Source organism: Penicillium bovifimosum, assembly GCF_028826915.1.
Source record: "Penicillium bovifimosum strain IBT 22155 chromosome Unknown utg000003l_segment0_segment0, whole genome shotgun sequence".
Classification (NCBI taxonomy): domain Eukaryota; kingdom Fungi; phylum Ascomycota; class Eurotiomycetes; order Eurotiales; family Aspergillaceae; genus Penicillium; species Penicillium bovifimosum.
The window spans coordinates 661261-684849 of record NW_026622712.1 but is presented as its reverse complement, the minus strand read 5'-3'; the positions used below and the strand labels follow the sequence as shown (position 1 = coordinate 684849).

Genomic DNA, 23589 nt, shown 5'->3' with positions numbered 1-23589 from the left:
TCCCTAAACTAGTAGATCGAACCATGTAAATCTGGCGACTTGCTGTATCCAGGCTCCCGTGATGTTGCAAGTGGAGACCATCTTCTTGACGAACATGTTAGATAGTCAAATCCATGTTGTGAAGTGTGAACATTCCATTGACAGACATGTACCTATAAAAGACCTAGTCTTCGGGTATGAGTATAATAATAGTAGACTCTCAAGTACAACACCGACTCCGGTGACATTTTCCAGTGAACGAAAACAACCAAACACAGTCAAAAGTAGCAAATTGAACCAACCAGAGTTCACCAAATGTCTTCCCGAGACACAAATTGGAGACTCCAAACAACCGACAACTGCAATTCTCCCGATGCCTTCATTTCTCCAACAATCAAGAATTCCCTCATAAAGCCCAGACCCATAAAGCTCAGTAGTCCGAGAAAGGCCGAACAGAAGTAGTCCCTCGCCCCCTAACAGCATACGCAGTCGCAAGCGAGCTGAAATCCAGCGAATCACTCACAGGGAACTTCCCAGGATAACTCTCAATAGAGTGACATTCCCGCGAGTGATTCATCTCCAAAGTCTCCGCCTTAACAGTCGACTCAATACTCGCACCAAACAGAACAGGCTGTGTCCCATTAACTGCAATATCCGGACCCGGATCACTGAAGTGATCAACCATGCGCGCAGGTGCAGAAATCCGGGCAGACTCATTCCCGACGACGCGTGGCTCTGGAGTAGACACCGGTGGCCGGATGACTGTCAGCTTTAACGTGTGCTGCGATATATCAGGTCGCTCCTCGTCAAATGGCGTGCCGTCCAGATTGCGCGCCGTTATTGGTGACTGTCGCATGATCTCTTTCGCGGAGTTGGCGATTGTAGAGATGCTCTCTTGTGTGGCGGAGCGGATTTTACAGATGGTATCGTAGACGGAGGAGCTTTCTTGCGGGTGTCCTGTGCCTGTACCTGTGCCTGTATTTGTGCCGGGCTGTGCTGTGCTCCCATCTGTTTGGAGCGTTGGGGATTCTTGCTCCCCGGAGGAATCTGAGCATTCGATTTGTCGCGGCCATGGGGAGAGAGGTCGTAAGCTGGTGGGGCTTTGAATTATGGTCCTCATGGAGCGGAAGTTATGCTCTTGGCTTATGATGCCATTGCCTGATGTTACGCGCCATTGGCGCCCTGTTGCCGTGATGGAGTTGTAGGTTGAGGCCTGGGCGCCGAGGATGGCGGCCGTGATGCTTGTTTCTGTGCGGACAATGGCTTGATTGAAGGATGCAAATTGGCGACGAGTGTTCCTGAATGGTCGTGCGAGGCTTGAGATTAAGTAGAGGATCTGGAGGTATATGAGCCTGACAATTAGGCAGATCGTCCTTAGCAGGGGTATGGGGAAAGCCCCCGGTGCAGCTGGTGAGGAGCTTTTGTCCATGGTGGGTTGAAGAGAAGAGATGGGGAGATGGGGAGATGGAGAGGAGCAGCATGGAGTCACGCATTTTGTATTTTGTCATTTTGAAGAAGGAAAGAGCGAATGTAAACAAACCTGTGAGTAAAAGAGGAAGGAGCCACCTGGATGTAGGGCTGCCCTTTCCTTAGTATGCCCAGTATCTAAATCTCCAGGCTCCACTTCGGCGACTACCGCACCCGTGGTACCTTCCCGTCTCCTGGAACCTCATTCTGAGCTCATCTCGCATCCTCCTCTTTTCATGTACAATCTAAGCTTGTCCTCTGCGCAACGCATCATGTCTTCTGCAGCTTGCAAGCACCTTCGTCCGCGGAGGTTTGCGCCGCTCAATTCTGCCAAGACGTCCGATGCCCCTCCATTGAAGGGGATTGTGTTTGACGTGGATGGAACTTTGTGGTAAGTCAATTTTCTTTGTTTTCGAGTAATTCTGTGCACGATATAAACGACGTTATTGCAATGGCATGATTGTACAAAGTATCTTGCATTGCATGAGCGGGCTTGGGGAGTTGGCAATTGCATCCACGTGGTTGGTGGGAGCGTGATCATTAAGGCATAAACATGATTTTCAGGCAGGAACATATTGACCACTTTCTTATTTGGGAAAGCAAATCTTGTGTTTGGGTTCAAATGTGCGCTGTGTCAGAGCCTAGCATGTCGATTTTTCTAGATAGATGCGTTCATCGTGTTTTCCAGGAATATAGACTCGACAGAGCCTCGCTGACATTGACTAGCCTGCCCCAGCACCACATGTTCACTGAGATGAGGTATGCCCTAACTTCCGGAGATGATCCAAGACCCAACCCCACTATGAAGCAAAACCAACATTCCGCTCTAGAGAAGCACTCGGCATTGACCGCTCCATCGACATCCTCGAGCACATCCGCGGCCTCCCAGAAGGTGACCGCGCCGCAGCCGTCTCCAAAGTGCAAGCAGTGGAGCGACGAGCGATGATAGACCAGCAGCCGCAGCCAGGTCTCCTCCGACTAATGGATTACCTTGAGTCCCGAGGTCTGCGCCGGGCTCTCTGCACACGGAACTTCGAGTACGTTATACGAGCCATTTGAACAAAGCCATGCGACTCGATAGGTAACATTGGCTACGTGATCGACGCAATGCTAACGCACTACTTCTACCCGTCTTCTAGAGCACCGGTGCAAAATTTGATCAAGAACCACCTCAATGGCCATGTCTTCCTGCCCATTATCACGCGAGACACTGCCAATGTCCTGCCGAAGCCTGATCCCGCGGGTATCCTGCACATCGCGAGCGAGTGGGGGCTTCCGAATGCGGAGAATTTGATCATGGTGGGTGATAGTATTGATGATATGACTGCTGGGCATATGGCCGGTGCTGCGACGGTACTGCTTTTGAATGAGAAGAACGTGCACTTGAAGGAACATTTGCACACGGATCTTTGCATTTCGCAGCTGGATGACTTGGTTGGTATTCTCGAGGAGGGGTTTTTGGGTACGAGGGAGAATGAACCCAGTGCGGAATGATGTTATTATTTGCTCTGAATCATTTCAGTATTGTTTCAGGAATCTAGAGCTGTAGGTACCGGATCTCAGGCCGCAGATGTATATGCATAATTGGGACAGAAGGAATACGCAAAACAAACGCTAATTGCCATGGACATAAGTATTCATCAAGATGGACAATGGTTCATCATACTCGTATTGATACGCCAAACAAATGCTGAATACTATGCACATAAGTGTTCGTCAAGATGGACAATGATTCATGGACAATACTCATCTCCTCCTTACCACCCTCCTCCTCACCACCCTCTACCTCGACCCCTACCACCGCCGCCGCCGCCACGCGGTCCGCGTGGAGGACCTCCACGTTGGGACCCTCGTCGACCTCCACCTCTTGACGAAGGGGGTCCACGCGGGGGTGAGCGCGAGCGGTTGCGATTGTTGTTTCCATTCCAACCACCACGTGGAGGCGCGGGTGAACGGTTACGACCGCGATTGTTATTGCTGCCTCCAGAGAAAGAACCACGCGAAGAAAGGGGTGAGCGTGAGCGGGGGCGACTGTTGTTTCCGGAGAAATTTCCGCGACCACGGTTAGCTCCAATGTCACTGGCAAACCTGATGTTGCCGCGAGAAGTGTTGCCGCGGGGAGGGCCGTCCCTTCCTCGCCCGCGAGACACACGAGACATCATGTCCTCGTCGTCTGGGGATTGCGATCTGAATCGACGATGTTGGGAGCTCACACGAGAAGCGAGCGACCCCGAGCGACCCCCTCTTGAGAAGCTTCCCCGATACGGGGGACTTGAGCGACGGCTGGGACCCTGCTGTGTATTGAGGTTCGTGATCATCTCCGGGTCGATGCCGTTCAATGTAAATGAGGCTTTTGAGGACGACTGGAATGCTGGATGCTCTTTATCGCAGTCTCCTACCAAGTGTTTTGAGCTGCCGCACTCTGCACAGGATATCGATACTGTGATTTGATCGGAAGGCAGGTCCCTGATTGGGAACGTCCATAGCGAGGGGCACTGGCTTTCGAGGTGATTGCCGCTGCGGTTGCAGTTGCCACAGGGCTGATCCCCTGGGATTTCGCGGAGCTTTGAGGTGCAACTCGGCTCGTCATGGCCTCGTTCTAGACATCGTGGGCATTGTCGCCAGCTAGGGCAGACACTGCTCTGGTGCTCATTCCAGGCACCACAGTGTGTACACTTTACGGCAGGAGGTTAGCGATATGGAATTGAGCGGATGCAAGGTTAGAACATACCTCCTTTGCAGGGCAGACATCGGCCAGATGACCCTCACTGTGACATTCAATACAGGTGATGGGAAGCTTGAGGTCGAGATCATGGATATTGCGGTTGAAGTACACATATTTGGCCAATATTTCCAGGTCTTCCTGAGTGAGGTCCACCAAAGCGGTGGGTGCGTTGGGGTACTTGATCGAGAAAATTCGGAATGCCTCCTCTTTCAATCCCGAGCCTGTCGCTTGTGAGACTGTATTGTCGATCCGATGCTGTTGGGCCAGATCGGCAGGATTGTAGTCATTCGCACCATCCATGTCTATCTTTTCTCCAATATTCAACAATATGGAGTCATCGGCTTCAGAACCAAGGGAGTCTGAATAGTCTGATTCACTCCTGGAGTCAACCTCTCCTTCTTCTAATTCATTTTCTTGCGAAGGCTCCTTTGCTGAGGGCTTGTCTCCACCATCGGCCGAAGATGCAGACCCGCTGCGGCTGCGCCAATATCGGTCATTGACGGCTTCAAATTGCGCGGTGTTCTGCTTTGTTGGAACCTCCTCCTTTGTTGGCATCGATCGCTTTCCCAGTGTTGTCCGCACTGCGGCTTTCCGACCCTGATTCCAACTAATAGCAGGCGCGGTGTTTCCAGCGTGAGGGTTTGCGGCGGCAGGATCGGAGTCATCATCGGAGTCAGAAGACTCATTTGAGCTTGAACTAGACCCGGAGCTTGAGGTGCTCTCTGGGTCCACGGGCAAGGAATTGGCGGTAAAAGCACCACCCCGGGGTACAAAGTCTGCTAGGTCTGACTCCTTATTCCTGTATCTCCGTTGTCTTTTGCTAGGGCGCGAGTTGCTGTCATGCGATGTGGAACGCGACGTGGAACGCGCCTTTGGCCGAGGGCGCGGTGCGCCCACCAGAGCCGTGCGCGAATCAGCCTCTTCATCCGAGGTATTGGCCATCTTGGTATTCGATTGGATTCGATGAGATTGGGACAATTGGCTAATGATGGGCAATAATAATCAGGAGAAACGAAGAACGGTGGACTGTGGGTAGACTCTGGAGAGATCAATGTTGAGTTTGGATCCCCAGAAATTTCACGGTAGGCTATATCGACCACTTCCGCCATTTTGAGTTTCGAGGCTATTCACCGCGATATATACCGCCCTACGCCGCTACGTATCAGAGGCGGTAAGATGCGCCAAGAGTGGGGTATACGCCGCCATAGAACAAACATTCTCGGATCTCTCATGCAGATCTGACTGTAGTCTATTTATTCTCTGTTTACTGTTATCATTGCTATTATGATCATTGCTACATGATCAAGAAACAGTTGAAGTTGAAGCTACCATCACATAGTCACTTGTTCTTCCACTGCACAAATGCAATGGAGGGTTTCCACGATCCCTCATCATCAGACTTCCCTCTTGAAAAGCCCCAAGCCCCGATAAGTTAGATTTGATCCAAGACCTCACTTGACATTAATTGAAGCCAGTCAAGCCACTCGGAACTAAAAGTAAAAGCATCTTCAGCATGGCGTCACTGTTCTACATAATCCCACTGGGGAGCAAGTTAACACTACGGACGACATGTTGGTCGACGGCTCGACGCCGCGCGTTTTCTTCAACGAAAACTATGGGACAAGGGGGAGTAGTCAACTCGGCCAGGTGAAGAAGTATGCACTTTGTTTCCAGACACGTTCTCTAATGTTCTCTGAGTGTACGAAGACTGTGAGAACAATACCTACCGGCAAGCACGGACAAGACCGGGAGCTTCTACACCAGGGTGACGATCGATGGGAATCTCACTGGAAATGCGTTCGCCTGCCGCTGGACGTGCAAAGGTAACACTGTTTTCTGGATCACTCACTTGTGATCGACCAGTATCACCGTCGCATAGCACTTCCAAGTGGCCTTTGGAGAACACTCAAGCAAGATCATGATGATATACGTATACGGTGTCATGAGTTCACATCCGGCTGCTTGTCTAGCGCTGCCAAAGCCTTTGGGAGTAAGTCTCACATAGAGTCTCATGACCTGGTACTCATCTCGGATAGAAACAGACCCTAATTTCATTGGCAAGGACGCCAATGAAGTGATGTCAACCCGTTTATTATCCGTCCGCGCTAGGTCTAGAGCGCTATTGTGTCGGGAATTGGGCAAAACTCCTACGGCTGTAAAGTGGCTTATGTTCGTCTTGCTTGCCATCATCCATACTCGAAGATTCATCGAGCTGATGCGTGAAATGGACTGAACTCACACACCGAATGGTTGGGATACTGAGAAATTCTCTCCCTATCACGAATCCGGATGTTGTTGATATCTGCATAGGACATAAAGCGATAATATAGGTGGCACTTGAAGCCATATACATCGCTTCTCCGAGATCTTATGCTCAACGGGTCGGAGGGATTCAACAGATGCCTTGCCTTCGTGTCTTTCGCCGTTACGTCAATTCACTGCCCTAAGGCTGGACGGACAAGTACTCAGTACTGCATGATTGTTCCATCTAGAAGAGAGGCGAATGACAGTCTTCGTTTGAGAGTCATAAGTGAGCAAGATCGCTGTGACCGGTAACCGGTTTACTCGAGGGCAGCTGGAGTTGTCTCTAGCGTCCATGGTCTCAGATTGCCATATTCTAAATCTAGAGAATGTCAACAAGTCAAAACCAATAGTTGATCATCAGAAGATGCAAAATAAATAGCTGCAAATAACAAATACATGACAGTCAATAATGGAGATTTTCAGCAATCTACATTCCCCCTTACTACGTAGAGTTATGGACTTATGGCTTCCCACTTGGCCTCGATGCTAGATCACTGCACATCATCATTGTGCATTTGCCTTGAATTGGTTCAATGTAAAAGATATGAAATATAGCTAAGACAAGCGATCTAATTATAGCTCAAATTCCTTAGCTTACCAGGGAACATAAGTAGAAGAGAAGAGAAAATGTCCAAGCCCCAAGGTAAATCACGGAGCTCTTCCACACCCCGTGACCGCAAGCCGATCCGACCGGCAAACTCCAGTCTGGGCCGTGCCACCTCATCCCCACGCTCCTTTTCTTCTCTTCTCCTTATCCTCCAACTTATTCCTTTTTCCTCTACTAGAATCCCCCACCGTCAAGCTGGCGCCCGACAATTCCAAAACGTCTTCTTTGCTGGCCCCCCGTGGCATCTCCTTCCCTCCGGATGTTGACACAGGGCCGCAGCGACTATCTCCAAACATGACCCAAAAACAAGGTCGACGGAGGAGATCCAGCAGTCTTATCTACCAGGAGCCTGCTGAATCTATCGAGCGTACGAGTGATCAGGCTGCATTGCCGAATTTGAATGCAAACTGGGTCAATTCCAAGGGTGAGTAACCAAAAAGCTGCTAAGAGACCACGCATCACAAGATGAACCCCGAAGACTGATCTGTGACATTTTGTGTTGTTTGTAGGTGCCTGGACTATCCACTTCGTGTGTATCGCCGTTCTCAAGATCTTCTACGACATCATCCCGGGCGTCTCGCAGGAAACCTCGTGGACTCTCACCAACATCAGCTACATGTTCGGATCCTTCCTCATGTTCCACTGGGTGCGGGGCATCCCGTTCGAGTTCAACGCTGGTGCCTACGATAATCTCAACATGTGGGAGCAAATCGACAACGGCGACCAGTACACACCCGCGAAGAAATTCTTGCTCTGCGTGCCTATCGTGCTCTTCCTCCTCAGCACTCATTACACCCACTTCGACCTGACTCATTTCACTATCAATTTCTTGGCCACATTGGCGGTGGTCATTCCCAAGCTACCATTCGTATGTTCTCCTACGACACCCGACTTGGTTAAGTTCATTTGCTAACTTCTCCGTTCTCCTGCAGTCGCATCGCTTGCGAATAGGTCTCTTCTCCGATATACCAGAGGAGTCATAGTGGCCCTCAACCTAATTCTTCCTTTCATTTTCTCCAGTTGCCATGTTGGCGTCTACACAGCCTTCTTGATTTTTCGAGCTTCCTCGTTCTTCCCTCCTTTTCTCCATAAAAGGCTTTGCATTGCGGAATTTATTACACGGAGAGTCTGACTTTTGTTAGCTATCGCACATGCTGTTTCTCTTCTTTTTTTCGTTGACAAATATCAAGACGCAGAAGTCCCTGCAACCCAGTCTAAATTCCGATCCCTTCGTCTACCTGGGCAGCTTCTTGTATAGATTGTCAAGTATCCAGGCCTTGGATTTCTTTCGACATACATCTCGCTGTCGGATATCTGCCCTTTCATTTGGACATTTGGGGCCATATGATGCTAGGGTTGGGGAGAACTGTAATTCGTGCATCTAGAGGTAAGATTATGCGTGTTCTACGTAGGGCTTTGATCGATGCAAGTCAATCTCTTGGCTGGGGCCCATGCGGGCGATCTATTGCATCATTGGAGGCCAGAGCGGGATTAGGACCGATCACCTTGGAGCTCAAGTACAGTGAAGTACTTATGAGTCAGACCTAGATAGATGTTATAACCGACAATCTTCTGGAGGTTAGACTACATGAATAGTAGTGGTCAACATGCAATACCAAAACAATGTAGATCAAATAGGTAGCATCTGGTTCATTGCAAAACAACCTTCCAGTACAATTCATGTAAAGAGTAATTGAAATTAGGTCAAGCTGATGAGTTATTATGAGTATTTACATACGTCTATAGCTTCCGACTATATAGAAGATATCTATATCCTCCAATATGAAGCTTCTCATAGCGAGAACAACCAACTTCATTGTCCGTACGTACACTTTCCACCGCCTTTATTTCCGCCCTTGGAACAAAGAATGTCGATCTTTTAAATTTTTGGAATCCAATTATCGAGATATGCTAGTATTACTCTGCTGGCTATTAATATTATGTTACTATAGTACATCGGTATCTCTCTTGTCTACTTTGAAATGTTTCGACGTCAAACAGTTCCGATGTTGCTCCCCGGATTCTGCCGGACAAACACGACGCGAAAGACTCGCGACTCCTTATCGATAAGCGCGTGATTTGACAGCTCAGAATGTTTCTTCTCGAGTACTTCACCAGCAACAACCCCCCTCCCCTTTAGCCATGGCGACAGTGGACGTAATGTCATATCGAACACCAGTACCGCTCCAATGGGAGCTGACCCGACAGAGCGAGATCTTCCTCGAAGATGGACTTTGTATGTTTCTTTCTCCCCGTGTTTCCTGACGCGAAACGGAAACCAAAGACGCAGCTACTAAAATGTTTCTTCTCGACCAGATCCGCAAGCCTACACTCTACTATATAATGTCCTAGCATCAGGAACGATCTCGTCTTCCAAAGCAGTGATACCACTACCACAGAATCTGGCCGTCGCAGCCACGATGCTGGTGCACCCGAAAACGACGACGCGCGCCCAGTCTGGGTACGAGAAAGAAGCAGCCAGTGCAGCATTGCGATTCCTTCGACTTACGAACTCACTCGTCAGCCCCATGGATGCGAAGTTTGATGTCGCTTTTGCTTTTACGCATTTTGAGTCTTCGCGGCAGGGCAGGCGCCGGCAGGATAGTCCTACGTCCTTTGAACCTGTCGATCCAGATACTAGGCCTCTTAACACGAAGTTCAATCAAGGTTCTTCACTGTGGACACGTGCAGAGGACTTTTGGCACGCTGTTGGCTGGGCATTTAATTGTTCGGTGCTTCATCCGGCACGGTGGGAGCGCTGGCAGGTCTGGCTGCAGTTTATGTGCAATGTACTTGAAGATGATTGGAAGGAGCGGGAGAGGAAATATACAGAGGCTAGGGAGAATCAAAAGTCGGATTCGGAATTGTCAGAAAAATACGGAAATTTGGAGACGGAGAACGGGCGGGGGGTTGACTCAACGGAGAGCAAACCTCGGAGGGGGAGACCGTCGAAGGTGGCGCCGGTGCCGATTGATGATGATCTAGAAATCTTCCGAGAAAGCTTGATCTTCCGCTACATCACCTCGAACACCACACACGGACGGAATCGCAGGATCATGCGGGCGATCTTCGCCAACGGCAAATCAAGTCTCGGCGAGTTCAAAGAGGTCTTCGCCGATGAACTGAAAACCTCCAAAGAGGATACGCAAAACACCAAGAAGCGGGCAGGCGAGGTCAACCTCGATCTGGACCAATATGGCGATTATCAAGATCATTCCGACGAGGACGAAGCAACTTCAGACTCCGCCTCCAGGCCAACAAGACGCAGTAAGCGTACCCGACGCGGAACGCGCAACGCAATGGCCGACCCCGACGACGACTTCGAGATGAACGAAATACCCTCCTCCACCTCCCAAGACACCACCGATCTTTCCAGTCTGGGCGGTTACACCTCCCTCGCCCTCCGCCAACAACTCCTCAGCATCCTCCGCCGCGTCTCCGAAAAACTCCCACGAGACTTCATCCCCCTCGCAGACCTCTACCACACCTTCGTCGAAAACATCCGCGACCTCCCCCTCCCTATCTTCCAGCACTTCGTCACCCCCTCAACCCTCCCCCATTTCCGCCCAGAAGCCCACTCGACCCTATGCGAACTCCTCCTCTACGTCATGCGCGAGAGCTCCGCCCCAACCTCAGACGCCCTCTGCCTCACCCAGTCCAAGCTGGAGGAATGCTTCCTGCCCTATGCGGCCGCGACGCCAAGTGTCGGCAACAATGCTAAGATCTCGATCTTGCTCGAGGCGCTGATGACGCTCTTGTATAAGAGTAAAATGCTGTCTGTCTCGGAGGGGTTGAGGAATGCTGTAATGGCGGGTATTGGGAGGCGTGAGGAGGCGACTCGGGACAGGGAGTCGGTGGAGTGGGATTATTTGAGGGAGAGTGGGTTTAGGTTGAAGTTTATGGTTGAGCATATCTTACCTTGAGGTATTTTGGAGGGAGTTGGGGGTTGGGTAGGTGAATGGTTCTTCACGATGGCTTTGTTACTTGATGATCGAGGTTCAACTTCTGGGGAGTTTATGGAGCTTTACTTGGTGTATGCACCATATCTGCGATATGATACCTACATGTACTGTGGTACTTCTTGCTATGGACAACCCGACCCTAGTTGGATCTTAGCATAGACTTGGCACGTCACATGAGCATTGATTACACTAAACAAGCTCGGACCAGTCGTTCAGGGGTCAGGGCTCCACAAAATAAAGCCATGAACCCACCATGATTGGTTGAAATGCCGTTTCCCCATGTTTTTGTTGTTGCTGACGGTCACTTTTGTCCACTGTAGCCTGAGCGGCTTTCAACTTCCAATATCATACGAATGCAATCATAGTTGTGTTGTTATGTACGACGACGATACAAAATCGGAAGTGATCAATCAATAGCCTCGAACGGGAATCATAGACCGCATATAAGCGAATAAGTCACCAAGTAAAATGACAATGGCTCTCTCCGACTCCAATGCGGATACGGGAGATATAGAAGAAATAACCACAAAAACCAGGGAATAAACTGAAATCTCACAAACAAATTCAATTTATGGCGGCGGCCTCGGTCCAATAATCTGCCTCCTAGCACCACCAACACCCAAACCAACACCACCACGATTCTGATTATCACCACCCATATAACCATACTGATGCACATCCCACGACTGACCAGGCCCAGAGCCCTCAGCACTGTCCCGAGCCGCAGCGGCCGTCTGCTTCTGATTCTCCTCCCACTCCTGCTGACGCGCGCGCTCGCGCTCCATCTCGCGTTCCAGCAGAGACTTGGACGCCCAGCCGCCGGCTTTGGTTTTCTGCTGTGAGGCGGCGCGGCGGCTGTTCTCTGCGTCCACCTCGGCGGTCGAGGTGTAGTCTTGGAAGCGGTGGGTAGAGGGGGCTGGGGCTGTGGGGGCTGGGTTGGAGGAGAGGAAGTCGTCGACGCGGTTTTGGCGGCGGTTTGCGCTGTAGGTTGCTGGGTCGGGCAGGGGGCGGGGAGGGGCGGGGAGGTCACGGGGTGGGAGTGCGGGCTGTTTGGAGAGAGATGCGGGCTTTGGTTCGGGGAGGGGTCGAGCAGGTGGTGGTGGTGCTTGTTCGGAGGTGGGGGTGGGTTCCTCGGCCTCGGATGTAGATGGCATATCCTGCATGTTTTGCCATTCTGTGCGGAGGAGTCGTCGTTCTTGTTCGAGGGAGGAGAGATCGTAGCTGGGTTTGGGGGGCACGGGGCGAGGGCGACTCCGGCTGCGGGACTCGGGCTGGTGACCGGTCTTTCGAGCTTGTGCTTCCAGGCGTTCGTTCTCGTATTGTTGCTCACGCTCCTTTGCTAGCTGTAGCTCGCGCTCCAGCTCTTTGATGCGGCGGCTTTCAGGCGTTTCTTCGGCCGATCTCGCAGAGGCATCGCTTGTCTGGGAGTGGGATGCCTGGTACTGGCTCAGGAACTGGCCATTGAGACGAGTGTCGGCTATGCTTCGTCTTTTTTGCCGTTCCTGCTCCAAGCGCTCTTCCGCTTCTTTCTCTTCCGCTAGACGTCGCTGCTCTTCTTCTTCCCACTGGCGTTTTTCCTCGTCCCAGCGCTTCTTCTCAGCTTCAACCCTGAGCCGTTCCTGCTCCCTTACGCGGGCAGTCTCTTCTTCCCATCGGCGCTCTTCTTCCGCCTTAGCCTGGGCCTCCTCTTCCTCTATCTTCAGCTGGCGAGCACGCTCTGCCTGTTCCTTTTCTGCATTTTCTTGGCGGATCCGCTCTTCCTCCTCGCGCCTGCGCTTCTCCTTTTCAGCCAGACTGGGTACGGCAGGCCCGGGAGTAGTGATCTGTCGACGAGCGCCAAATGCAATCCCCTGATTGCCTTGGCTTGCTCCACCAATGTAGCCATACTGGTGAATGTTCCAAGCGGGCGTGGTATCCTGTTCATCGCCCTTCTTTGCCCAAGTACTGTATGAGCCGGAAGGTTTGGTCGGGCTGCCGGATCGCGAGGGGAGGGTGGGTCTCGCGCCACCGACGTTGCTAGAGGAGCGATTTGATCGCGGGCTGTGCACACCCGTGCTCGAAGACCCCGTCGCATTCGGACTGAGTCCGCCGCGCTTACTTTGCGGTCCAACAGTACGAGGGAACTTGTTAGGCGCGAGTGCATTGGCCCGTCGACTGAACGCTGCCAAACACTGCAGAACTTGCGCGGGATCCTTTGCTTCGTAAAGATCGACCGTCAGAAAGACATCGTGTGGGGGAAGGTTGAGTGGCGGCAATTGGCATGCGCGTAAGAAATGCGAGATATTCTCCATCTGTACAAATGGCGCCGATAATTGTTTATACTTCACGCCCGGCGACACGGCGAGATTTATCAGCCTTGTGGATAAAGTGGTCAGCCACAGTCCAGATCTGAATAATGCAAGAAGCGCTTTTCTTTTTGACTTAAGACTCACTTGCAAAGAGCGATTCCATCTTTCAAGCCTTCGAGCAAATCTGGCGATGCCAGTTTCTCATGCAGCACTTCCTCAATCCAGTCGCGTACCTCCGCGGCCGCCTGCGGGGTATAGCGGGACAGGCGCATGTTACGCAAGTCCTTGTCCAACGAAGTCACTGAAGCCATGGTGAATATCGAATGATCGATGATCGATCAGAGGTTGTTGGGGGAGGGAAAGTCGGACTGTTAGTGTCCCTTGAGGGCTATGTATCCCTTTTGCCGGTGCCTAATCGGCCCTAACGCGGTGGCGGGTATTGGGTAGCAGAGGAGAAGAGGAGGATGTCCCGTAATGCAATTGGAAATAACAAGGATTAGAAAATGAGTCTCCAGTTCAAAGTATAGAGGGTTTCCAGTGTGTAAAATTGAGGAAGAAAAAGGGAGTAAACAAGAGAGATGAAGAAAAGGAGTGGAATGTCTGGGCTGCTTATCGATGACTATGACGTTCCTGATCCGCCTCAATCTTTTTGACCTCCAATCTTCTTCTCTGCACAGCCACCCCCAAAATGGTCAACAGTCTATGGTTCAAATGGAAAAAGCTTCGTCTACCCTGGCGAAAGTCCTTTCTAGTCGGTTCGTATCTGATCCTTTTCTCACGCATGGAGCCTCAATCCCGCTAACCGCCACCTCTTCACAGGTCAGGACCTTCGGGGGAATACCTTCTGGGAATTCAAAGACGTGCTGAACTCATCACGATTGCGTCGCATTGTCCGATTCGACCCCAAAACGCACTTCAGTGATGTCCAAGTAACACGTGAGTTCTGTCGCATGCAGGCAAGATGCAGGCTCGTCCCAGATGAACCGCAGGCCTGTTCCAATACCGATCTGAGACCGATCAACATGGACTAACTTGTTAATCTAAATACAGCACAATGGCACCAATGGCTACGACACGTCCGACAACACCCCCCAAGCATCGAAGAGCAGAAACAGGATCTCGTCCGCCAGGCGCAAATCAAACAGCTTGCCCGACTCGCCGATGAGCGCTGGGCGAGCAAGGCCTCCTACCTCGATCAACCCAAGACCCAACAAACGGTACCACCAACGCAAGTCAGTGACGCGACGTTAAACCCGCGGTCCGCTGACCCTGTTTCCACACAACAAGCACCGGCATCTGCCACCGCAGTGCCGGAGGCAACACCTGCACAACCGCAGGCGCCGAAAGAAAATCCATGGGCTAAGGCGGATGCTGCTGGACCGGGCGAGGAGTGGCAACCTAAAGCGTGGGATCCCTCTTCGAAGCGGTGAAAGCTGACAAGAGCCTCTGCTTGACTTTTTCGGGAGGTGATGTGGTGAACATCATCCTGCTTTGTGGGGAAGCGTGGACGGAAGAATCTCCCTCCAAATAATCTAAGCCATATAAAATGGTACATGCATATTATACCTTGGTTTTTTTGTATCTTCTGTGTCCAGCTACGACAGTTCAACGGCCAGTGTGCCACATGAGTTTCTGCCGGGGCTGGAATGTCTTTTACGATACGCCTACCTAGAAGTATCTCACTTCATACTTAAGTTAAGGTTCCTGGTCAGACATAGTTACCTATAGTAACTAGGTAAAGTTCTTTCTCTTAAGCCTCCAGGCCAGCATGAGCCACCTTGAATACGCTCAGCATAAGCAAATCGTTGGAACCATGAAACCCCGTAGATAAAATACCTAGGATATGAATGAATAAAGGAACACAGCAGCGTATCATCTTCCAGGTTCCGAGGGACTTCAATGCTCAAATGATAATGAAGAACTTAGATGTAGACCATCTTGTTCAGACACTTGTTCGACAGTGCCAGGACTTCCCGAGGGAGCACGTCGCCTTCCTTAATGCCCGGATGCTTATGGTAATAAGCCAATAGATACTTCCGGGCACGATCACAGAACTTGTCAGCCAAGAAGGCAGGCGTGCAGTAACTGATCGAGCGAGTAGCCCGGCCCATCATGTAACAGATGTTGTGGGTAAGTTCCTGCACTAAGTCGGCTGGCGCTCGTGGGTGGGAGCTTAACTTGAGCTTCTTGTTCGTAAAGATCTCGTCGTGGATGACGATGTAGTGAGCGGGTCTAGCCGAACCTTGAAGAGGACACTGGGCTTGCAAGTAGAAGTCCCAATAGATAGGTCGGGTGACTCCGCGGTCAACGACACATCCATTCATGGGGTTGCTCGTTCTGTCCTGTTCTTCGGCCTTCGTAGGGTAGAAGCGCACATTGTGACGTTTTCCACAGACAACAATCGTGATGCTCGGCTGCTGGCCTCCTTTCGGGTACATTCTGTGAGCTGCCTCCTGTATCTTCGGAAGTTCCTCCTTTAGGACCATGGCATACTGGCCCTCGCTGACTCCGTCACGGTAGATAAGAATGTTCTCAGGCGGATTGCCCTTGTTCTGCTTCATCCATAAAGCTAGGCGACCCTCCATCATCTCCCTCAGGTACTCCACTCGTTCTTGGCGGCGTGTCTGGCCTCGAACCTCTCCAGGCCATTGACTCATGTGTTGATCAATTGCGGCGACAATTGCAGCAACGCTGGGGAATGACTCAGGATCAGAGCCTGATGGATGCGTGACATCCAAGCCAACCACCATGGTCCTCCCGAGTCCGACGAAGTGTGCACAGTCTGGATTTAGGACTTGATTGCGTCCTCCCAGCTTAAGATTGACCTTCATAGCATTATTGCTCATGTATTGCTGATCGGGTTGCTCGTTACGGAACTTGGACGCTTGCATGCAGTGCGTAAGGACACCGGACTTGATATCACCCATATACTTGATGTAATCGAAAGTCTTGCCGTCTGTGTCGGCAAGCAGCACGACCACAAAGGGATACCGGATCAGCTTCTTGAATACTTCATCCAAATTCTGTCTGTTTTTCTCTTCCCCCTCTGATCGCTCCCATCCATAAAGATCGAGCTGAAGGTATTCCTTGCAACTTCCGACCGCGAGACCATGGTTCCTCAGATTGTTAGCAAAAGCGTCCATCCTAGGCTTTGGTTTATCGATGATCACAGGGGCGCCTGGTTTGCGAAGCAGAAGACAAGCCCAATCGCCAATGGTGGCGCAGTGAGAAAACTTGACTCTGATCAAATTCCACCCACCATAATTGGGTCTAGTCTTGTAGCGATTGCCATAGTTCAGTTCAGGGGAAGGCAAGGTGCGCCCATGAACCGTGATCATGGCATTCGAGGGAATCTTGATTCCCACCCTCTTGGTCTCTCCGCCACCAAGTCCCATGATGTTCAATCCCTCGGTGATGATTGAATCATAGTTCTGAGGAGGCCGCCGGCAACTGAATTGGATCATATTTTGCCGTTGTGTTATATCTGGCTCTCCACCAAATCCTTGGCCTGGAAGGATCTTCAGAACCTCCGCCGGAAGGTAGGTGGGACGATCACGAGTCCCAACGTTGACAACTGGTATGTTGTCGTGATATTTGAGCTTGGTATTGTAGCCTGTTGCTCCTCGTTAGCAAATCGTACATACACTATCAACGAATAGCCAGCAATCATACTCTTGTCAAAATATTGGGTCACACTTATGTAGCCCGGTTTTCTATCTTGTTCATACCAGAACAGGACATTGTCAGGAGAAGATGCAACGTGCAAAACCTTTGGAGGATGGTCCTTATAAGGACTGTTCTTGCCCTGTCCATCCGCAGGAGTGGCAACTCCGAGAATAGACTTCACAGGGTACTCCAAGTTTCCGGATCCGTTCTCTCGCTTTTCCAGGTGCGTGGCGTAGACCTTAACACCCTTCAGATATCGGTTGAGGAGCTCTCGATTCCTTCCGTGCAACGCCACGAACGCAACAATGAAATCGACGAGCGAACCTTGTTGGTAAAACGCCCCGTGGCTGACATTCAGGTTCAGCATGATTCGGGAAGCGCCAAGTCGAACACTTGAGTAATAGCCACGGACAGCTTCAATGCCACCCTTCATGTCCTTAGCCTGTTTTCCAGACCCCATTCGGAAGAATTTGTTTCGTCCCCTGCCGATGACAGAGATGTCACTACTCTCGGAAGGAAAAGCACTCATGAGGATGTTGAGCTGACGAAGACAATGAGCTTCGTCCGGGAGCTCTTCTCCGTGATTTTTGTCCTTAAGAAGAGCCAGCATATGGTGTGGAGAGAAAGAGCTGTCATGCTTCAGAGTGACTTCCCAAGGACCAGTGTAGACCCTGGAAGTTCCTCCACTACCAGTCCCACCTCCGGTTCCCATCGTGCAGGTGAATGGCTTTCGATCCTCAGCGAGTAGCTGGGTTGTGACAATTTCAGTGGCGCCATCCGTTGCCGCACCGATACCCTCGAACGCACGGTATTTGCGCATCAGAGACTCAATGATAAACTTCTGCTGTCCTTTTTTGGCATTGTCGGGGCTGACCTTGAGCCGGTAAGAATGAAAAACAATCCCTGGCTTGAATTGCAAGGGGAAAAAATTGGCCCTAAGGATAACCTGCTTGCCTAATTGTCCATAACCGGGCCGTCTAGCCAGACGTCCAGGTTCAGGGCGAACTTGAGCAGATGCGACAATGTAGTCATCCTCAGCTTTATGAACGTTTTCGTCAGGCTGATCTGTATTGTCGGTAATCATTCTGTGTGCACATTAGATAGAGCTAACTTCCGATTTAGCACAGTCAACTTACCTAGTCGGCAGATTAGGCGTGGAAGAAGCACCACGGCCACCCCGATCGCCACGACCGCGACCATCACCACGGCCACGACCATCACCGCGACCTCGGGAGCTACCACGATCACCGCCGCCACGACCTTCTCGAATGGGCAAACTAGCGTGTTCACGACCAACCATTTTGGTAAAAGTGGGAAGAGAAGAGGATGTAATCGGAAAGAAGGAAGTGCGAGGAAATGCAGTGAGCTCTGGGCCTCCTGCAGGAAGGGACGTAACGATGATCTCAATCGGAAGATACGATTGAGGGAAGGAAGCAACGCTGAACCGAGGAGAGGCAGGAGCTCGAAAACGGGCAAGCGTGTCTTGCCCACCGAGAGAAAAAATTGGAATGGAAAGGTCGTGCAGAAAAGAAACAGTCAAAGATGGCTGATTGAAACTGTAATCACCTATCAGTAATGCTGAACCATTGAATTGTTGGGACGTATGAGGGCAAGTGTAAATGCACGAGAACAATGTGAAATGCATGTCACGTAGGGCACTGAGAAACTGGCTCAGCCCACAGTCAAAGGGATATGATATCAAGGATGGCAATAGCAATAGGGGCATAGATAGGGATTGGGGACGATGCAATAGAGATGTACTGTGTATAGATAGACGTAAATCGTAATGATGAAAAGCACAGAATGGAAAATCCAGTGCAAGAAGAACAGGACAGCGTTTGTGGAAGAGGGATATCATGATATGAAAGAAAGAGAGTTGGAAGTCAAGGGTTTGTGAGAAGAAGTAGCAAAGCAACAAACAACAGTGCCAGATTGGGGTATAGGTTAGGTGGAAGAAGCAGAGATAGAAGGGCAAGCAAGTCACGTGACTTTGCGAAAGGATGAGAGAGTGAGAGAACAAGTAAGATCGGACGTATAGGTCGAGGTCTCGAGTCCAAAGTGAGAGTATGATGAAGTGATCAGAGGTCATGAAGTGAGGGCGAGACATGAATTAATGTAAAGTGAGGAATAGGGAAGGTAAATGCATGTGAGGGACTCATTTGCCAGCATGAAGCATAATAGCAAGTAGATATAGGGGAGAGAGATGATGATGATAGGCAAAGGGTGGATTCGTAAAGCAGAAGGAGGGTAGATACTCACAATTTGGTTGATGTCGAGTTTGTGAAAGAGGAAGAAGAAGTTGGAGGAGGACAAGTCATCGATGGAGTATTTATTGTTTGGCCCTGGCGGTGGGAGCTGGTGAGCGAGCACGAGACTTGTTTGATGTTTCGAGAGAGGGTGGCAGTATGTACACTACTATGTAAGATCATATGACCTGAGTCGCTCCTGACCGGTGGACTTCCAGTCTTCAGGGCGGTATCCGTGATAGATGATTATGCTGGATGGGGCTAGCGCAAGATAGATATGGCTCATATGGGAGGCGGACACTTCAGTATCGATCCTTTATGCATGGGCTATATAGGAATCGAGCTATAGAATCGGAAAAGGAAGCCAGGCCAAGGCCCAGAACCTCAGTAATGAAGGTAAGCAGTATTGCTGAGGAGACGATCGAGCATACTAGTTCAGCAACAAAGATAGATCTCTTGAAACCGCGAGAGCAAGAAGAAAAGAAGATACAACTACAGCGGGAGCCATATAGACTATAGTCACACAATATTATGAGATTAGAGTATCAACATAAGAGTCTAAATATTAGAAACGTCTAACATTTTTGAGGGTGTAAGATAACCCGTCGCCCAAGCATGAAAGCAAAACCGCAAACACCGAAAACAAAGATATTCCCAATGATATAACCATAAACACCGGCTGAAAAGAACAGGAATAAAGAGCAAAGAATACAGGCAGAATGACCAGAGAAAACGAGATAAAAATCAGCACAGAACAGCTTCGAGAGCTTCAACGTCACCACCAGCACTGCGCACAGCCCTCAATGCGGCCTCGCTCAGCTTGCGACGTCGATCCCGGGCTTCTTGTTCGCGGCGAGCCTTGGTCTTAGAGCTGCCGGAGGGAGCAACTCCGGTCAGAATCTTCTTGCTGTCATGGGCGGTAAAGTTGACAAACGATACGCTGACAGACTTATTTGCGCCTCGTGGCGATGAGTCAGATGCCTTTACAGGCTTGGGGCCGTTCATACTGTTGCCGGAGAGTTTGCGGCTGTGAGTGCGGCGATGGGTGGATTTAGAGATGGATCCATTTCGGATATCCTTGGGTGATGCGCCAGCTTTGGGAGAAATAGATGAAGAACGGGAGGTATTGTGGACTTGAGAGGGGGTGAAGGAGGTGTCGAATTTTTGGTTGGTGGGGAGCATGTGGGTGGGTTGGAATGAGTGCTCGGCGGACATATCATAGGAGGGGTTGAATTGGATCATGAGTCCACCTTGCATCATCTCATTTTGGTTCCCAACGTGCTGCACATGGCGGACAGGTGTGGGAGATGCGAGGTAAGCTGCTTGCTGTTGAGCGACGCGAGAAGGCATGGGGGACCACCACTGGGCATCTTGGCCCTGGAGATCAGGAGTAAAGGTGAGAGACGAAGCATGGAGAGGGTCGGACTGCCAAGAGGAAAGAGATTGGGGATCAGATGAGTGTGATGAAGAGAAGATATCATCTGCGGAAGAAGGGCTGGAATTGGTCAAGGCGGAAGAGTTGGGGAGGCCATTGTATTGTTGGTGCCGTGCTGCCATTGCGGAGTTTGGTGATGGCATTGGAATAGAGGGAGATTCTTGGAATAGTCTTGCGTCGTACTGAGGCATTTCTGCGGAGTCCCTAGGTCGGTTCATGATTTGTTCGGTAGGCATGTTCTCATGCTTGCAAATGACATCTGACGGGGGAGGTGACAGTGGCAGACGATCTTCGGAGTTGTGAAGATTGTAGTTCTGCTGCATTCCCTGCGCCCAAGCCTCGGGATATGCCATGATTCCCTTAGAAAGGTTGGAAGAGCGCATTAGGCTGGGAGAGTAACCTTGCTTCGACGAATGAGAGCGGCGCTCATTCGGGCTGCGGTGGCGGATAGACTTGGGAGTGAGAAGGGCGCTCTGGGCAGGCTTGCGTCTGGGGGTAGCTGGAGGGGTTGATGGTGATGCGGACGGACGAGTTGTAGGACGAGGGGAGACTTCGAAGTTGTTCAGGCCAGGTTCTGAGATGGCAGAAGGGTGGACGGTGTCATGGAAATCAAGATGATCGGCAGCAGCGCCGTCATCAAGCAGGGACCACTCATTGGTCCAGGGTTGGGGTGATTGATGGCGTTTAGAAGTGGAGACAATAGGTGAAATATCGCCACATTCACTCGATAGCGAGTCAAGCGGGAAGAGCTGATCAAAGTCGCCGGAGAATACCAAATCTTTGTCGGTATCGGCGGCTGAGGTGTCCACGTTGACGTACTGGTTGAACAAGTCATTGAATGAATGATCGTACTGTTGGGCGAACATCTTGTCGGATTTCCGTTTGCGGCTACAATTGGAAGTAAAGAAGCGGAGCGAAGGTGGTGTAGTCAGCGACTAAAGGTTCAAAGACCGAGTCTGATTGGACAACCGGAGATTTGAGTCTCGGATAGATCTTGGTAAGAATTGGAATAGTTCGGGGGATCGACCCGGATATCCGAACAGTGCAAAGGATGCAAAAAGATGAGTGAGTGTTTCGATGTTTGATAGTTTGTCAATCAAAGAAAACACTGCAGATGATGCAAAGAAAGCAAAGCAAACAAACAGATGCAAGGCGTATTTGAATGGCTGCCGGGGACACCAGCCTCATAATTTCACGACACATTCCAAGCACTCTAAAGATGGACAGGAATGTGCTACGAGGGGCCCGGTTGGTCCTGGCCCACTCCACCAACCCCCCAGAGGAATGATTCAGGACTCCCTGAGCCAATAGTAGCCTGGGGAATCATAACCCTCAGTGGAGCTATCAATCTTTGTGAGGCCGCAATGAGGGTTCGCTCCGGATAGCCACCCGGGGGAATGCAACCCTCCATCACTAAGCCAGAAGCAGTGCCTGGGTGGAGCAGTCCTTGGATGAGCTAGCGTTGCGGGTCCCGGGGGAGGAGGACTCAGGCATGTCGGCTTGATACCTTTCTTCTGAAGATCAACACAACTCCCAGGAGCAAGACTGCTGGGAAAGTGGAAATGGGTCGGAACGCTCTCGAGCCGTTCATTTTGGCCAAGGAACCATCAAGCAATTGGTTCAAGAGGACCATCGCCTGTCAAGCTTTTACTCGCAGTGTAAACGTCATGCTAGCAATATTCCGATCATCAGCCATACGAAGAGGACGTAACTTGGGTGATGGTATGATCCACAGTATCCTCTGTCTAGCACACAGTACTTTCTTTCATTTGCTTCTTTCAAAGTTATCCAATCAGGCGAACCAATTGAGGTGGGGATAATGTTGTTGATTGGCCAATGTGCAATCAATGATATGAGTTGCGGAATGTGGACTGGAATGAAGAGGTTGGGCGGAATGTCACGCCCGCTCGAACAATGCACAGAAGGAGTTAAGGTATTCGAGAAGGTCAGATCTCCGCAGTAAGCCTCAGCACCCCTGGTCGGAGAACTCGACCTGCAGGAGATCATCCTCCAACACCCTTGATTAGGGGGATTGAATCAACCCCCATGTTCTATATTTGGACTGCATGATCAAAAGACACAGTTGGTCAAGATAAGCTCTTGTTCAAATGCAGCAAAAGACAGGCCTTTCCCTCGACCGGGGCGAAGACCTGACGCCTCTCCCCTTTTGAGATACTCTAGGAGTCATGTAGTTGCCAAATCGCAGGGCATATAACCGGAGCTGCTGGTTTTCTTGTCGAATGACGTCATCCACCAACTGCGTCTAAACCTGTGTGAATCAAACAATAATCGCCAGGGCTGTAGTAGGCTACAGGTGCATTGGTGTATGGCTTTTCAACCTTCCTTGTTCTTCTGTCCTTAGAAGGTGGCTTGGCATCATGTGCGTGTATGATGCCAAGTTTGGGTTGAGACTGCACGAACGAATCAATACCCAACCACAGTCAAACCTCGTTGTCCCATTCGAAACTGCAGGCTGGATGGCTTAGAACCATTAATGTCTTTTGATGCCCTGGATTGAAGGAACCGGGTCTATTGAAGGCCAAATTCAATATAACCGAGATTCACCCGATGCGCTTTAGATCAGCCTAGGTATCTTTGTAGGTCTGCAAGCTGCTAGTTAGTTATGCAATTTGCTTGTACTGTGTATTTCTTTTTTCAAACAGAGACCAAAGCGCTAGTGTAAGCAGACTGTCGGCCCAAACAAAATCCTGAAAGAAACAGCCTGAAAGGAGCGTTATTCCAGCGTTGCTGCAAGGGCCCGATAAGTGTCTTGAATCTTACCAGAGCCCCGAAGGCTGTGCGATCAGGGACAAAGGTACCCAATAAGTCAGTTAACAGTGCTTCTAAAGCTGCGTAATCATTCAATAATATTGTGCGCCCCCAGGACAACAGACCCAACTGATTCCGTTA

At 50.6% G+C, this 23589-nt stretch overlaps 9 protein-coding genes across 9 annotated transcripts; 4 read left to right on the top strand and 5 right to left on the bottom strand.

Annotated features, from left to right (window-relative positions):
* Positions 1 to 409: 409 nt before the first annotated feature.
* N7515_003315 (uncharacterized protein) lies at positions 410 to 1408 on the bottom strand (the record flags this gene model as incomplete). Its single annotated transcript, XM_056664059.1, has 1 exon — positions 410 to 1408. One exon carries the CDS (start codon positions 1406 to 1408, stop codon positions 410 to 412), a length of 999 nt encoding a protein of 332 aa, XP_056523116.1.
* A 274-nt stretch (positions 1409 to 1682) lies between these two features.
* Positions 1683 to 2940, top strand: N7515_003314 (putative haloacid dehalogenase-like hydrolase; the record flags this gene model as incomplete). Its single annotated transcript, XM_056664058.1, has 4 exons — positions 1683 to 1837; positions 2173 to 2205; positions 2277 to 2483; positions 2586 to 2940. 4 exons carry the CDS (start codon positions 1683 to 1685, stop codon positions 2938 to 2940), a joined length of 750 nt encoding a protein of 249 aa, XP_056523115.1.
* Positions 2941 to 3106: 166 nt separating this feature from the next.
* Positions 3107 to 5113, bottom strand: N7515_003313 (zinc knuckle domain protein; the record flags this gene model as incomplete). The annotated part of the gene is made up of 3 exons (XM_056664057.1): positions 3107 to 3525; positions 3599 to 4121; positions 4178 to 5113. The coding sequence occupies 3 exons, from the start codon at positions 5111 to 5113 to the stop codon at positions 3107 to 3109; spliced, it is 1878 nt and encodes a 625-aa protein (XP_056523114.1).
* A 1978-nt stretch (positions 5114 to 7091) lies between these two features.
* N7515_003312 (ORMDL family protein) lies at positions 7092 to 8065 on the top strand (the record flags this gene model as incomplete). The annotated part of the gene is made up of 3 exons (XM_056664056.1): positions 7092 to 7506; positions 7592 to 7950; positions 8015 to 8065. Coding segments are annotated over 3 exons (825 nt in total), but the record flags the coding sequence as incomplete, so codon positions are not given.
* A 1108-nt stretch (positions 8066 to 9173) lies between these two features.
* N7515_003311 (uncharacterized protein) lies at positions 9174 to 11005 on the top strand (the record flags this gene model as incomplete). Its single annotated transcript, XM_056664055.1, has 2 exons — positions 9174 to 9318; positions 9399 to 11005. Coding segments are annotated over 2 exons (1752 nt in total), but the record flags the coding sequence as incomplete, so codon positions are not given.
* A 608-nt stretch (positions 11006 to 11613) lies between these two features.
* On the bottom strand, positions 11614 to 13643 carry N7515_003310 (calponin homology domain protein; the record flags this gene model as incomplete). The annotated part of the gene is made up of 2 exons (XM_056664054.1): positions 11614 to 13399; positions 13477 to 13643. 2 exons carry the CDS (start codon positions 13641 to 13643, stop codon positions 11614 to 11616), a joined length of 1953 nt encoding a protein of 650 aa, XP_056523111.1.
* Positions 13644 to 14020: 377 nt separating this feature from the next.
* N7515_003309 (uncharacterized protein) lies at positions 14021 to 14762 on the top strand (the record flags this gene model as incomplete). The annotated part of the gene is made up of 3 exons (XM_056664053.1): positions 14021 to 14087; positions 14152 to 14268; positions 14383 to 14762. The coding sequence occupies 3 exons, from the start codon at positions 14021 to 14023 to the stop codon at positions 14760 to 14762; spliced, it is 564 nt and encodes a 187-aa protein (XP_056523110.1).
* Positions 14763 to 15254: 492 nt separating this feature from the next.
* N7515_003308 (argonaute/piwi family protein) lies at positions 15255 to 18298 on the bottom strand (the record flags this gene model as incomplete). The annotated part of the gene is made up of 3 exons (XM_056664052.1): positions 15255 to 16945; positions 17005 to 18083; positions 18135 to 18298. The coding sequence occupies 3 exons, from the start codon at positions 18296 to 18298 to the stop codon at positions 15255 to 15257; spliced, it is 2934 nt and encodes a 977-aa protein (XP_056523109.1).
* A 1690-nt stretch (positions 18299 to 19988) lies between these two features.
* wetA (developmental regulatory protein WetA) lies at positions 19989 to 21545 on the bottom strand (the record flags this gene model as incomplete). Its single annotated transcript, XM_056664051.1, has 1 exon — positions 19989 to 21545. The coding sequence occupies one exon, from the start codon at positions 21543 to 21545 to the stop codon at positions 19989 to 19991; it is 1557 nt and encodes a 518-aa protein (XP_056523108.1).
* Between the last annotated feature and the right edge of the window lie 2044 nt (positions 21546 to 23589).